Source organism: Takifugu flavidus, chromosome 15 (assembly GCF_003711565.1).
Source record: "Takifugu flavidus isolate HTHZ2018 chromosome 15, ASM371156v2, whole genome shotgun sequence".
Lineage (NCBI taxonomy): Eukaryota > Metazoa > Chordata > Actinopteri > Tetraodontiformes > Tetraodontidae > Takifugu > Takifugu flavidus.
This window is the reverse complement of record NC_079534.1, coordinates 3008684-3021411: the sequence shown is the minus strand read 5'-3', so window position 1 is coordinate 3021411 and position 12728 is coordinate 3008684. Positions and strand designations below refer to the sequence as shown.

The window sequence follows — 12728 nt, the reverse complement described above, 5'->3', positions numbered from 1 at the left end:
GCACATCTGTGTTTGAGCGTGTGCGTGCTCATCCAATTGCGGGCACAGCTTTGCCCCTTTGAACAACAGTTCACACCAATGTTCTGCAGGATCTTTAAAGAACTGCACACATTCTTGCCTGGTTTTATTTAATGTGGCAGCAGCTCCACAGAAATTTATCTTGGCCCATCTGTCGGGTTTCTGAAGCTTAATTTCCTCCGTTCTCCTCTGTCTCAAAGCCGCAGTGATTCGAGCTCTCACTTCCAGCAAACTCTGAGACTTCAGGGGAAACTTTTCCACTGAATCTAAGCAGCAGTGACATAACTTTAACACAGACTCAGAGCGTCTGCATGCATGTGTGTCTGTTTCTGTGTGTGTGCGTGTGTGTGTGTGTGAGTGAGTGTTCCCTAAGGTAACTACTCCCAGCTCACACTTATGTCTGAAACACACATCTGTATGAGGAGTCTTGAAAGATTCCAAGGATGCTGGTGTGAAAAACTTTCTATTTCTCCCATACAATAACCTGTTTGCTGGGAACATCTAAAGGAACCCCTGAGGGAACGCCCAGCAAGACTTTACGCTTCGGATCTGTCGATCGCTGCATGTGTGCATGCTGCAGACACCGATCCTGCACTCTGGACCTCCATTTACATGCATTGGGTGGATTTCTTTGGGTGTTACAAACTTGCATTGGTGCATATTTGCATAAAAAGTAAAATAAATTGAAATAGCAGCCTTTGGGCCCTGTGGCACAGAAAGAGGAAAGTTACCGCAGTAGAGAAGTGAGTTGGATTCTGGCAGTGATTATGCTGAAATCCCCCCTCACTAAAAAGCTCTTTCAGTCTGGTGAAAAAAAGAGAGGGGGGGGGGGGGAGGGGAGCAGAGAAGAGAGTTTGTGAACGGAACAGAAGGAGACCAGAGGAAAAGAGAAGAGAGACTGGTTTCTTTGGGAGGGAGGTCATTCCTATTCTGTGAGTCACACTTTTAAGAGAGGCCAGAACTCCCACATCCCTCCAACCTCCACGCATCTCTCCATCACATGCGCTTACACAGACACATGCAGGCGAAGCTCTACTCCTCGCTTTTCTTTTTAAGGAAAAGGGCTGCCCGGGCCAAGGCAATGACACATCACAGAGTAATAACTCTCATCAGCTGCTGACCTTTTCTTTATCTTAGTTCAGCGTTTGGTTACCATGGTAAAGTGCTGGCGGACGTCTCACCTCTGGCTTGCCCTTAGTTCCTTGTTTGTTCCGAAATTCTACTTAGAAACATATGGACACTGAAACTTGTCTGAACTCGACTCTCTAGAAACTACAGACTGGATATTATTAGAACAATTACAGATTCTTGTAGTTTCTTGTTCTCACAAGCTTTTATACGCTGGTCCATCTCTTTTCCACATCAGGCGTGCCGTGTAGCAGATGTGAACGCTTGTTCTTTAAGTCGCCTCCTGTGTGCTGGCCTGGATAACACATCAGCGGTTGTGTTACTGGTTATGGCACTGACAGCCGTGGAGACCACATGAGAACATCCATGGAAATCGGACACTGGCACATACACGCGTTAGTTCAGCCAACATGCAATCATGCTTTACAGTGACAGGGTTAAACTGAGAAAGGTAGACATGAGCTGGGATGGTGAGGAACCAAAATGGAGACCTCCCAGCCGGTCCACAAACACTGACATGCATACAAATAGCGTAAACGGGCCGATGAAGCACCTATGGGTATAAACACAGTGAGCAGGCTCATAGACCATCTTTCAGTGTTTACACTGAGTATAAACTTCTCCTACTCAGCCTACTAATTGTGAACAGACTGTCAGACACAAGCAAGCAATGTGTGTGTGTGTGTGTGTGTGTGTGTGTGTGTTTATGAGCAAAGAGTGGGGGCTAGTCTGCTTGTGTTATATTTTATATGTGAAAAGCTTTATGTTAGGGGCATTTGTATTATTCTCCTCAGGGTCTTAGCGTATCCTTATTTTTCGAGCCACACATGTAAACTTAATTTTCTTGATTGTCAAAATTAGCCTGGTGAAGGTGTGTGTATGTGTGTGTGTTTGCGCGCGCGTGTTTGGGAGCCAGGGGTGCAGCTGCAGTTTGGCATTCTCTTTTTACTTCAGTATGGAAGTAATAACGGTCCAACGAGCTGCGGGTGCACGAGTGCGCGCACACAGAAGGTCCAGCAGAGCCATGGCGCCGCCAGGCGGTCAGTCGGTCCCACTGCTGGGGCGCGCCGTGCGCGCACAGGAGGAGGGGACAGGAGAGGTAGCTGGGGCTGGCCCGGGACAGGCGAGGGAACGAACGCTCTTCTGCGGGAAGTAAACGCGCATCCGCGGCGTTATTTCCCACTCCTTCCTTCTGCATTCCCTCTTTCTTTATCGGCTTTCGTTCCAGCTGAAATGAGGAGTTAACCACCAACAGGCCCTCTGCTCATTAAGTTCAGAAGTTGTTGGGGAAAAGCTCAGGTAAGCAGCCTTTACGCACGGCACTGTAACATTCTCTCTTTTGCGGGTCTACATGTCTCATTCTTCTCTCATGCATGCGCTTGCATTTATTTTGAGATTGGCTCTTGAACAGAAATTAGAGGTTTTCCAGCAAAAAGAATACTGCTAAACAGATTTGTCGTGTAAAATCCATAATCGACTGGAAAATCCATATGCGACTGGTGCGCGCCTCTGCGCCGTCAAATTTATGTTTTAATTTGTTTGATTGGTCGGGACATTTGTGTTGCCCTCTGCTCTCCTGAACGCGCGGAGGCAAGGGAACATCTGGAAGAGCGACTCGGCCGGAGCGCACAGTTGTGTGTCCGCCAGAGGGAGACAGCAAAACGAGTTTGCTCGCGAGCGTGCGTAAAAGGCTTTAAACGTGTAGGTTCCTTGGTGTAACTGCTCCACGGGCAGGGAAATAACGAGATGGTTTGACACACGCTTGAAAAAGTGCAAAAGCTTTTCAAGAATAAACCTGTTTGTTCTTTGAAATAAATAGTTTTGTTTTTTTTAAATTAGCTTATGAGTATAAAGGGGGGGACTTTTTGATAAAATGTTGCTCTCGGCTCTGTGGAAGCAAAAAAAGTTTGAGATGGGAATCTTCATTCAGCACGCTCTCAGGTGTGCGAAGACCCCGTGTCAATCATTTGGTAAACTGATTAATTGCAAAACAGTTTTTTCCCCAATTGTGAGCAAGTGAGGTCCGAGCTGCTGAAATTTGAATGTGTCACGCGCATCAGTGGGATGGGGCACCTATGCCCCCTAACGTACAAACGCAGCCATGACAGGCGGGGCCCCCAGATTTCCCGTGAGGGGCAGGGCAACAGAAACACGAAATGGGCCCTTATACGGATTTATTCTGTTATTTTTTCCTCTGCTGTCATTTGTTTAGTTTTTTTCCATTTGCAGCACAAAATTTGTATATTTTGTGACTGAAGGCACGGCTATGTGGGCATTTTGTTAGTTATGATGTACTGGCTGGTACCGAATATCTACGAGTTAAATCTCTAGAACTGATTAGTTGAATATTTCAGCCTTTCGCCAGGCCCGTTTCCATTCCCAGTATTAAACGCTAGAACAGCAGCAATGTTCACGTCTTGTCCTGCTATCTGAGTCATTACACAAGTCCACGGCAGCCATTTTGTTTCACTGGCAACACAGTTGATGTTTTAATCATTTTCAAAACAATAAATATCATATAATCTGAAATGAGAGGAAAGTCCTGTAAAACAACATCACACAGAAAAGCTGAAATAAGGACACACATTTGCTGTATTATTATCACTACGATTATCAGTCTTAATATTAGGATTATTGCTAGCATTTTTAATTCTTCACTTATTACTTATACTCTTGCTGGTTTTTTAGCATTAATACTTTTGTAACAACTGAATATCTTACAATTACAATACAACCTTACAATATCTGTACAGTTTTTCATTTTGAGTGATTTTTCATCTCCATTCAGATTTTTACATCAACTTATCCATTTTTAAGATTACAGCAGCAAAGAAACAGCTTGTTTGAAGTCTTATGTTTAATTTTGGCTTAGATAGGGGAAGAAGAAGAAGAAGAAGAAGATGCTGGGGTTGGAGGTTTTTGCGTTCTGCCTTCTTTTTGGAGCCCTGGCTCACAGCCAGACAACAGAGTGTGCCAGTGAGTGTTACCGTGTTTTAAAACATATCAGTCATGGGTTCACTTTTTCACCAAAGTCTTAACATGTACTGTATGTGTGTCCTCCCTGCAGGGAAGAATGAATGTCCCATAGATGTATACTTCACTATAGACACGTCTGAGACCATCGCCCTGCAGGAGCCGCCGCCTGGATCCCTGGTGGAGAGCATCAAGGTTGCTTGTTTATCCAGCATTTCATGACTTCAACAGGAAATTTTGTACGGTCATTATCGCGAAACATTTGTCCACTATGGTCAACTCTGCTCTGTTTATTGCATCTGACTCCACCAGGACTTCACCAGACAGTTTGTGAAGCGTTTGGAAAATGCGGAGTACAGAGGTGCTGTGCGGATCAACTGGAACATCGGAGGACTGCACTTCTCCCAACAGCAACGAGTGTTTAGCCGTATTGGATCCAAGGCTGATTTCCTGAATGTGAGTTTCATTACAATGTTACTTCAATCACTTTAAGTTTATTGATTCTCAAAGTTTTATTCTCAAATGTTTGCCACTTTAGGACAACATTTTAAGCTTCTAATAAGCTCAGGTCAGAAAATGAGAATGGCGGGTGCAATAAAGGTCGATCGGATCCTTTCTGCCTTTTCCAATTTGCACTCATTTGTGCTTACAGGGCGTCGATGGAATCCAATACCTGGGCAAGGGCACCTACATCGACTGCGCCCTCATGAACATGACCCAGGAAATGTTGAGCTCACCCTCTGACCCCAAGGCCCTCCGCTTCGCTGTGGTCATCACAGACGGCCATGTGACCGGGAACCCATGTGGGGGCATCAAAGTGTCAGCAGAGAGGGCGCGGGATGAGGGTATCCATATATTTGCCGTGGCGGCATCCAAGAACATTGATGAGATGGGAATGAGGGAGATCGCCAACTCCCCGGGGATGGTCTTCAGGAGGGACTTCATGGCGGTGGACTTGAGCCAGGGCAGACCCATCATACACACCGAGACCATTGACCGCATCATCAAGACGATGGTAATACACAAACATGAAGAGGCTCATGGATGTAAACAGGAAGCGTGAGACATGCCTCTTACGATTTTTTGTTTTGTCTTCACAGAAACATTTGGCGTACGTAGAGGTAAGAACGCAGATGGAAGCAGTGTAAGTGATTTCACAGAGGTCAGACCCTCAATATCACCACTCACTGCGCGTCTTCCTGTTTGACAGTGTCACAGTGTGTCCTGTCTGGAGACACCAGGACCACCTGGTCCAAAAGGCCACAGAGGTCAAAAGGTGAGCCTTACGCATGCACATAGATGCAAAATGTGCACATTTTTCACTTCCATCCTTGTGGATATATGATTTTATCTAATTGACAACAGGGCGCTAAAGGAGACAGTGGTGAACCAGGCCCTAAAGGAGAAATAGGTCGTCCAGGAGACCCTGGTATTGAGGGTCCCATTGGTCAGCCCGGTACCAAAGTAAGACACACAACAGGTATGAATATTTGTTTGACCTTATATTGCACTAAGAATTGTCTTTTCCCTTTTCCGCCTTAGGGAGAACCAGGTTTAAAAGGAGACAAGGTGAGCCAAAAGAACCCCATTTCAACCATTCCAATGTGAAATTAATGACTTGCAGCAGATTAAGTGTAAACAATAACATGACTGTTGTCATCTTTCTGCCCACAGGGAGAGATAGGATCCCAAGGTAAAAAGGTAGGTCTTCTGCTACAGTGTCCATTACTTGACCAAACCAAAACTTTACATCAACAAGACCTAATTGTCTCCTCATGCTGTTTTCAGGGAGCTGATGGTGTCCCGGGACGCAACGGAACAGATGGACAGAAGGTTTGTTGCTGCACAGTTAGAGAGAAGATGCCAAGAGTCGATTTCGAAGAGCCTCCTAACGTTCGATCCTCTTCTTCCAGGGTAAAATTGGTCGGATCGGAGCTCCTGGCTGCAAAGGAGATCCAGGCGATAGAGTATGACTCACATCCCAAGCTGTACATCCAAACTTTGTTGTTTCGTGACTTATTCCAAGTGTGTGATTGATTTTAGGGTCCTGATGGTCATCCCGGCGATGTTGGTGAACTTGGCCCTGTTGGAGCTGATGGAGAGAAGGTAACTGGCCTAAACTAAATCCATCAGCCATCTCTCCTGCAGGAGACTCTGATTGTCTGGTTGTCTCTGTCTTAAGGGTGATGCTGGACGTCCTGGAAGACCTGGTCCCCCTGGTGGAGAAGGAGACACAGGGCCAAAGGTAAAGTTGAACATGGAACATAGTAGTAGTGCTTCTGGTACACCTAATAATGTCTCAAAGGTCAGTATATGTATTTAATAACAAACGGAAACGGGAAAAAAATGAATCAAATTTTTTTTTTCACAGGGAGAGATTGGTAGTCCTGGGTCGCCTGGCTATCCTGGAGAAAAAGGAAATCCTGTAAGACTCCTTATCACAACAAAACACCTTCTGTTTATGCACCGTGCAGCTGACCTGTTGTCTGTTGTCCTAGGGAAGCCCTGGAAATCCAGGAGCCAAAGGAGAGGCAGTAAGATTCACTCACAGCCATGTTGGTCTTAATACTTTACTCAATGTTTGTGCTGGTTTTCTAGTTGTTCTTGTCTCATAGGGGAGAAGAGGAGACTATGGGCCGAAGGGTGCTCAAGGGCCAGGTGGACCCAAAGGAGAAAAGGTATCAGTTCAGACTCTGCTGACTGACTGTCAGCAAATATCAGACCTGATATTTCACAAAAAGTCCTTGGATCCTGCCTACCCACACTCTAAATGTCATTGATTGAGTTGTCTTAATAGCAAATGTACAATTAATGATGCTAATTATGTTGTTTCAGGGTGAAATGGGTTCAGAGGGCTTAAGAGGTCTTGCAGGTGAATCTGGAAAGAAAGGAGCAAAGGTGAGATTTATTTGAAACCTCTCAGACTTTAATCTTTCCCTTGAGGTGATTATTTTAATCTTTTTCCTACCTCTAAACAGGGAGACAACGGTCTTCCAGGACCCAGAGGATCACCTGGGGCATCCGGAGAATCTGGAAGAAATGTGAGCTAAAATTCAGATTTAAAGTGCAAAAGAGGCCTCAAACAAAGACACCCCCCACCCCAAAAAAAACAATCTCATGGAGCTTATGTCAAAACCTGTTACAGGGCACTAGGGGTGATGCAGGTGATGTGGGACAAAGAGGAGAACCCGGACCACCTGGACCAAAGGTCTCCATTTTTTAGTTGAATTTGGATGTATTATTTTTTGTTTTTAGCTTCAGTTACTTGACTTTTTCCCTTTGTCATCTGCTGTTTAGGGAGATCCTGGAAGACCTGGCTTTAACTATCCTGGATCAAGAGGACCAACGGTAACACGTGCCCTATCTCCTTTTGTCTCCTGGCTGGAGTAATGCTGGACTGACAAAGTTGCCAATCTGATGTACAGGGTGAGAGAGGAGAAAAGGGCAACCATGGACCTCGTGGCAGCAGAGGAGACTGTGGTCAAAAGGGTGAGCCAGGCGATAAAGGAACTCCTGGGGAGCCTGTACGTACCCTCCTGATTGCACATGCCCTATGGTTTCAAGAGAGTTCCTTGCACTTCATTATATAATCTTTCCTTTTTTGTGCCAGGGTGAGCCAGGACATCGGGGTGAACCTGGCCAAAGAGGACAAAGAGGAGATCCTGGACGGAATGTAGGTGCACTAGAATGAGAAGAAAAGCCCTCACACTTGGTCTGGACAAGAGAATAGGGTGTAATAATTCAATCTCTTCAACAGGGAGATCCTGGACCTGAGGGAGATCCTGGCCTTACCGTGAGGACTTGAGCCAGTTTTATAACTCAGTCATATCAAAAGACACACAGATATTTTCATGTAAATATGTCCCGACAGGAATGTGATGTTATGAACTACATCAGGGAAACCTGTGGGTGCTGTGGTGAGTCCAGTCACAGCTGGGTTCTGAATACCCACCGATGTCCCGTCAACTTCTGAAAACTCCATTTTGTTCTTCAGATTGCGAGAAACGTTGTGGAGCTCTGGACATCGTGTTTGTGATTGACAGCTCAGAGTCAGTGGGTCTGACTAACTTCACCCTGGAGAAGAACTTTGTCATCAATACCATCAACAGACTGGGCTCCCTCGCCAAAGACCCCAAGTCAGAAACAGGTAGATGTATATCAGGGTATATATTTTGGAATTGTGCCACAAGAAATGTGATTTGTTTTGCTTTCTCTTAAGTAAATCCTAAAAAAAATGTATTTATTCATACACATTTGTGTGCCTTTTAAACTCATGTTGTCCAAAGTCTAAAAAAGGTGGGGATGATTTTCATACATAACACATCTTCCCAGGCACAAGAGTGGGTGTGGTTCAGTACAGTCACAGTGGAACTTTCCAGGCCATCCGTCCCGATGATCCCAAGATTGATTCACTGACTTCTTTCAAGGTCTCACACTCAACGCACATTTTAAGTGTATTTGTAATGCGTTCACTTTGGTACATACAGTAGATGCCTCGAACACACTGACTCATTGTTTATTCAGGAAGCCATGAAGCAAATGGAATGGATCGCCGGTGGAACGTGGACTCCATCCGCCCTGAAGTACGCCTACGACAACCTGATCAGGGACAGCCGCCGTGCCAAAGCCAACGTCACTGTGGTGGTCATCACAGACGGACGCTTTGACCCCAGAGATGATGATTCTTTGCTCACCTACCTGTGCAGGTTTCTGACACTGGAATGTCATTCTGAAATACAAGAATTAGTAGTTTGTGCAGGAGGGCAGAAACAAACTCTTTTTGTCCCCTTGCTTGGGCCTGTTTGAGCAGTGATCCCAATGTTGACGTGAACGCCATCGGCATCGGGGACATGTTTTCTCAGATCGAGGAGAATGAGATTCTGAAGAGCATCGCCTGCCAGAGGGATGGCAAGGTGTTGGGCATGAGGCGCTTTGCGGACCTGGTGGCCGAGGAGTTCATTGACAGGATAGAAACTGTTCTCTGCCCAGGTACCTTTTTATTCAAACGTTTAGGGTAGAGCTACTAAAGCAGGGGTGCCCAAATCCAGTCTTCAAGGTCTGCAGTCAAGCTTGGTTTTCTGTTCTACCGGGCAGTAAAAGAGCTTCCTCTAAGGATATCTTCCTGGTGGAACAGAGGTAGAGGTAGAGGTAGAGGGTCTTCGGCCCTCGAGGACAGGATTTGGGCATGCCTGTAATGAAGACTTCATGATCTTTCTCTAATAATTTATCCTTTTGATTTTTTTTTTTTTAGATCCTGTCGTTGTATGTCCTGATCTCCCTTGTAAATCAGGTAAAATATTAATAATACCAGAATCGATACGCTCTTTCAGCCAGTACATCTGGACAACAGGTTTAAATGCACTAATACCCTTCAGCGGAGGTGCATAATAGATTTGTGTCACCTTTAAGAACACACAAGGTTGTTTCTCTGAACAACATGTTGAGGCCCAAATCTGTGTCCAATAAAACAGGTTATGGTTTATGTTGTAATATATATTGTAATAAGCTCCAGTAGCACACAACAGCAAAGTTTAATGAGACTTCCTGTACCTCGGCACCTTTTCTTTTTGACTGTGCTGATGCACAAATTCGGTGGGACCACGCCCACAATGTAATCCCGCCCACTTCTTTTAGGGGGTGTCCCTGCAGGGCAAGCCTCTCTGCCATGGAGGCCCCTGGCCGAAGAAGGCAGTCACTCACTGGTCCCCACCTCAATGGAGGGTGTGGCCACCATGCTGAATGGTCTGGTCGAGCAGCAGTATGGGGTTGGCATTGCAACCATGGCGTACACAGCCCAGAGAGCCAAATTCGCCCAAGGAACGGACAGGCAACAATGGACCGAGCTATTCATCGACTCTTTCAAATATGTCTACGGAGACATTATGGGAGACCCAGAAAAAGCTTTGGAACTCTGCTAGTGCTGTTGTGCTAACCATGCTACCTCGCCATTATGGATGGCAGTAATTATGAAGCTTATTGCTGGAATTAGAATCATTTCTGTCAGATTTGGTGCATTGTTGCACCTGGGCTGATGCAAAAGAATCGCATGATGTGAAGCAGTTCATGTGCAAATATTTTGCTCGTACTCATATATGTTCGCTATGTTTAACAGACTAAAACTTAAAGTTGGATGGACTCAGGGCGCTCCCTCTCTTTTGAGTCTGGAGTTCCTCAAAAGAAAGAATATAATATAGATTTGACACATATCATTTCTTCCACCTTCGTGGAGAAACATTTTCGATTACAGGGAAAGTGATGGATAGCCATCCTGTGACAGTCATGGTGTGTAGTGGCTCTCAGTGGCATCCACCGTGATTCACTAGCTCCCTAAAAGTCTGTGGTAGCATTTCTTTTTGCTCTTTTGCACATTTCCATGGTTACGGCCTTTATTGTGCGCTGTGAATCATTCATACTGGTGAAGAAGCCGTGACACATGGAAAGATTCTGGTTTAATACCTGCTACAGTGAGCTGCCTCTGAGTGGGTGTTTTGGTTTATTGACTTGGCATTGACAGTGAAGGAACTACTTTATGTTATGCCATTGACTATTGCATGTCTTTTTCTGCATGTGGCTTGGCTTAAAGGAAGAATGACAAAAGGGATAATGACTAAAGAGCTGCTTTGACCTCTTGAATGAGTATTATACTGGCTAACATGCTGCTGTGAAAAGAAAATGTATTCATGTTTTTACATTGTCATCTCAAAGCAATAAAAGAACAGAGCAATCTCTGATTTGGTTTCTTGCTGATGCTACTTGTGATCTTAAATATATGGCTGTATTTTCTGAACACTATGTATATTTGAGCCTTTTTGGTTTCTTTGGCCTCAACGTTGTTTGATTTTGTGTTTCTCCTCCAGAGCCGGCTGTGGCCAGCTGTGTGCGACGGCCGGTGGACATGGTCTTCCTGTTGGACGGCTCTGAGAGAATGGGATTGGAGAACCACCGCAGGGCCAAAGAGTTCATCGAGAACGTGGCCCGCCGCCTCAACCTGGCCAACAGCAACTCAGACGAGAGGGACGCTCGCATTGCTTTGCTGCAGTATGGCAGCCCTACAGAACAGAGGGTGGAGTTCCCGCTCACTTACAACTTCACTGTCATCAGTGATTCGCTGGCCAATGTGGACTACATGGATTCCTCTTCCGCTCTGGGCAGCGCTATCATCCATGCAGTCAACAATATTGTGATCCCAAGGGTACAAAGAGAAAGATATCTTGTCGTTGATGTGAGAGTGCTCTCAATGTCCTAACGAAAATGTCTCACTACTTTCAACATTGTGTTTCTAGCAAGGAGACCGACTGGCTCGTCGCCATGCCGAGTTGGCCTTCATCTACATCACCGACGGAATCACATCCAGGGAGCAGCTGGATGAGGGGGTAACTGCCATGCGACGAGTGGAAGGCGTTCCCACTGTGATCGCCATAGGAAAAGACACAGACGAAGAGGTTCTGCGGAAGGTGGCCCTTGGGGACACAACGGCCATCTTCAGGGCAGATAACTACAACATGCTGAACAAATCCTCATTCTTCGAGCGCTTTATCCGCTGGATATGCTAGTGAGGACCTCTGCACACCAAAGAATTAGAGAACACAGAGTGAAAGAAGGGCCAGCACCTTCAACGCAAACATGTAAGCCAACCTGGTGTCATGCTCAAGTGTGTATAAGACCTGCCTGTCCACCATGCTGGACCATGTTGTCCAAGGTTTAGGAGTGAAACACATTTGCCCTAAATTAAGCTACGTTACCTTGCAACAGTTAACCCTGTGCTCTTGTAACTCTGACCAAACAATATAGGGTCAACCACATCCTCAAATGGACTGGCAAATCTCTTACACACTTGGAAGTGAGACTGGGCTGAATACATCAACAGAGGTATCCCCACCTCCCTCGTCATCACTATCATTACTGGATATAAGGCACTGAGGCGGCTCTAGTTATAATAGGTGAAGATCAATATACCAATCCAGCTGGACCAGCGGACACGCATACACAAAATGTACACATGTAGTGCGATTATTACAATGGTTGTTCTACTCCAAATCTATGGTCAGCACTTAAAACCAAAGACATAAATATCCCAAAGGAGAGGTGTGTGATTATTGAATGTGTAGGACACAAGTTGTTTTTGAAGGATATTCAAATGGCAGGACTTGTCTCTGTCTCTTTTTTTCTCTGTCTTTCATCAAGTCAGTATTCACATTAAAGGTGCTAAAATGACGATGAGGAAAACATGTTTATTTTTACATTTCGTTGTTTTATAATTACTGTAGTCTCTTCAGGGGATAAAACATGCAAATTTTTCTTTTCCATGCTGGAATACAAAAGAAAGCCCCACAACGCTCTCACCAATGAAACACATATTGTAGTTATTTACACAAAAAGTTGGCAAATACATAACGATGCTAATCTGTAAGCCTACAGTTCAAATAAAGCCCAGATGTGGAGTCCCAAATCCTGTCTTTTCTGTTTGAATGTGGTACCATGTTTTCAACACATGTGGAGCATTTTTCCTCAAATCACTGTGCCTCGCACCTGCAGCTTTTAATAAAGAGTGTTAAATAAGACATTTGATACATATTATTAAGGGAAAGAGGGGGGATTAATAAAGCAAC

General features: G+C 45.2%; 1 protein-coding gene across 2 annotated transcripts; it reads left to right on the top strand.

Moving 5' to 3' along the window:
* Positions 1-2238: 2238 nt before the first annotated feature.
* col6a2 (collagen, type VI, alpha 2) lies at positions 2239-12568 on the top strand. Of its 2 annotated transcripts, XM_057057586.1 has the most exons (32): positions 2241-2445; positions 4019-4122; positions 4214-4314; positions 4432-4575; positions 4772-5134; positions 5220-5240; positions 5330-5395; positions 5485-5583; positions 5662-5688; positions 5794-5820; positions 5908-5952; positions 6033-6086; positions 6163-6225; positions 6302-6364; positions 6491-6544; positions 6618-6653; positions 6735-6797; positions 6955-7017; positions 7098-7160; positions 7265-7327; positions 7417-7467; positions 7545-7643; positions 7730-7792; positions 7877-7912; positions 7991-8036; positions 8114-8266; positions 8452-8546; positions 8644-8825; positions 8930-9108; positions 9371-9409; positions 10977-11311; positions 11403-12568. In XM_057057586.1, exons 2-32 carry the CDS (start codon positions 4047-4049, stop codon positions 11670-11672), a joined length of 3039 nt encoding a protein of 1012 aa, XP_056913566.1. In that variant the 5' UTR covers positions 2241-2445; positions 4019-4046; the 3' UTR covers positions 11673-12568. The 2 variants fall into 2 exon arrangements, with proteins under 2 accessions (XP_056913567.1, XP_056913566.1); XM_057057587.1 differs by lacking the exons at positions 10977-11311; positions 11403-12568 and adding an exon at positions 9754-10847 and having other exon boundaries at positions 2239-2445.
* The last annotated feature ends 160 nt before the right edge of the window (positions 12569-12728 follow it).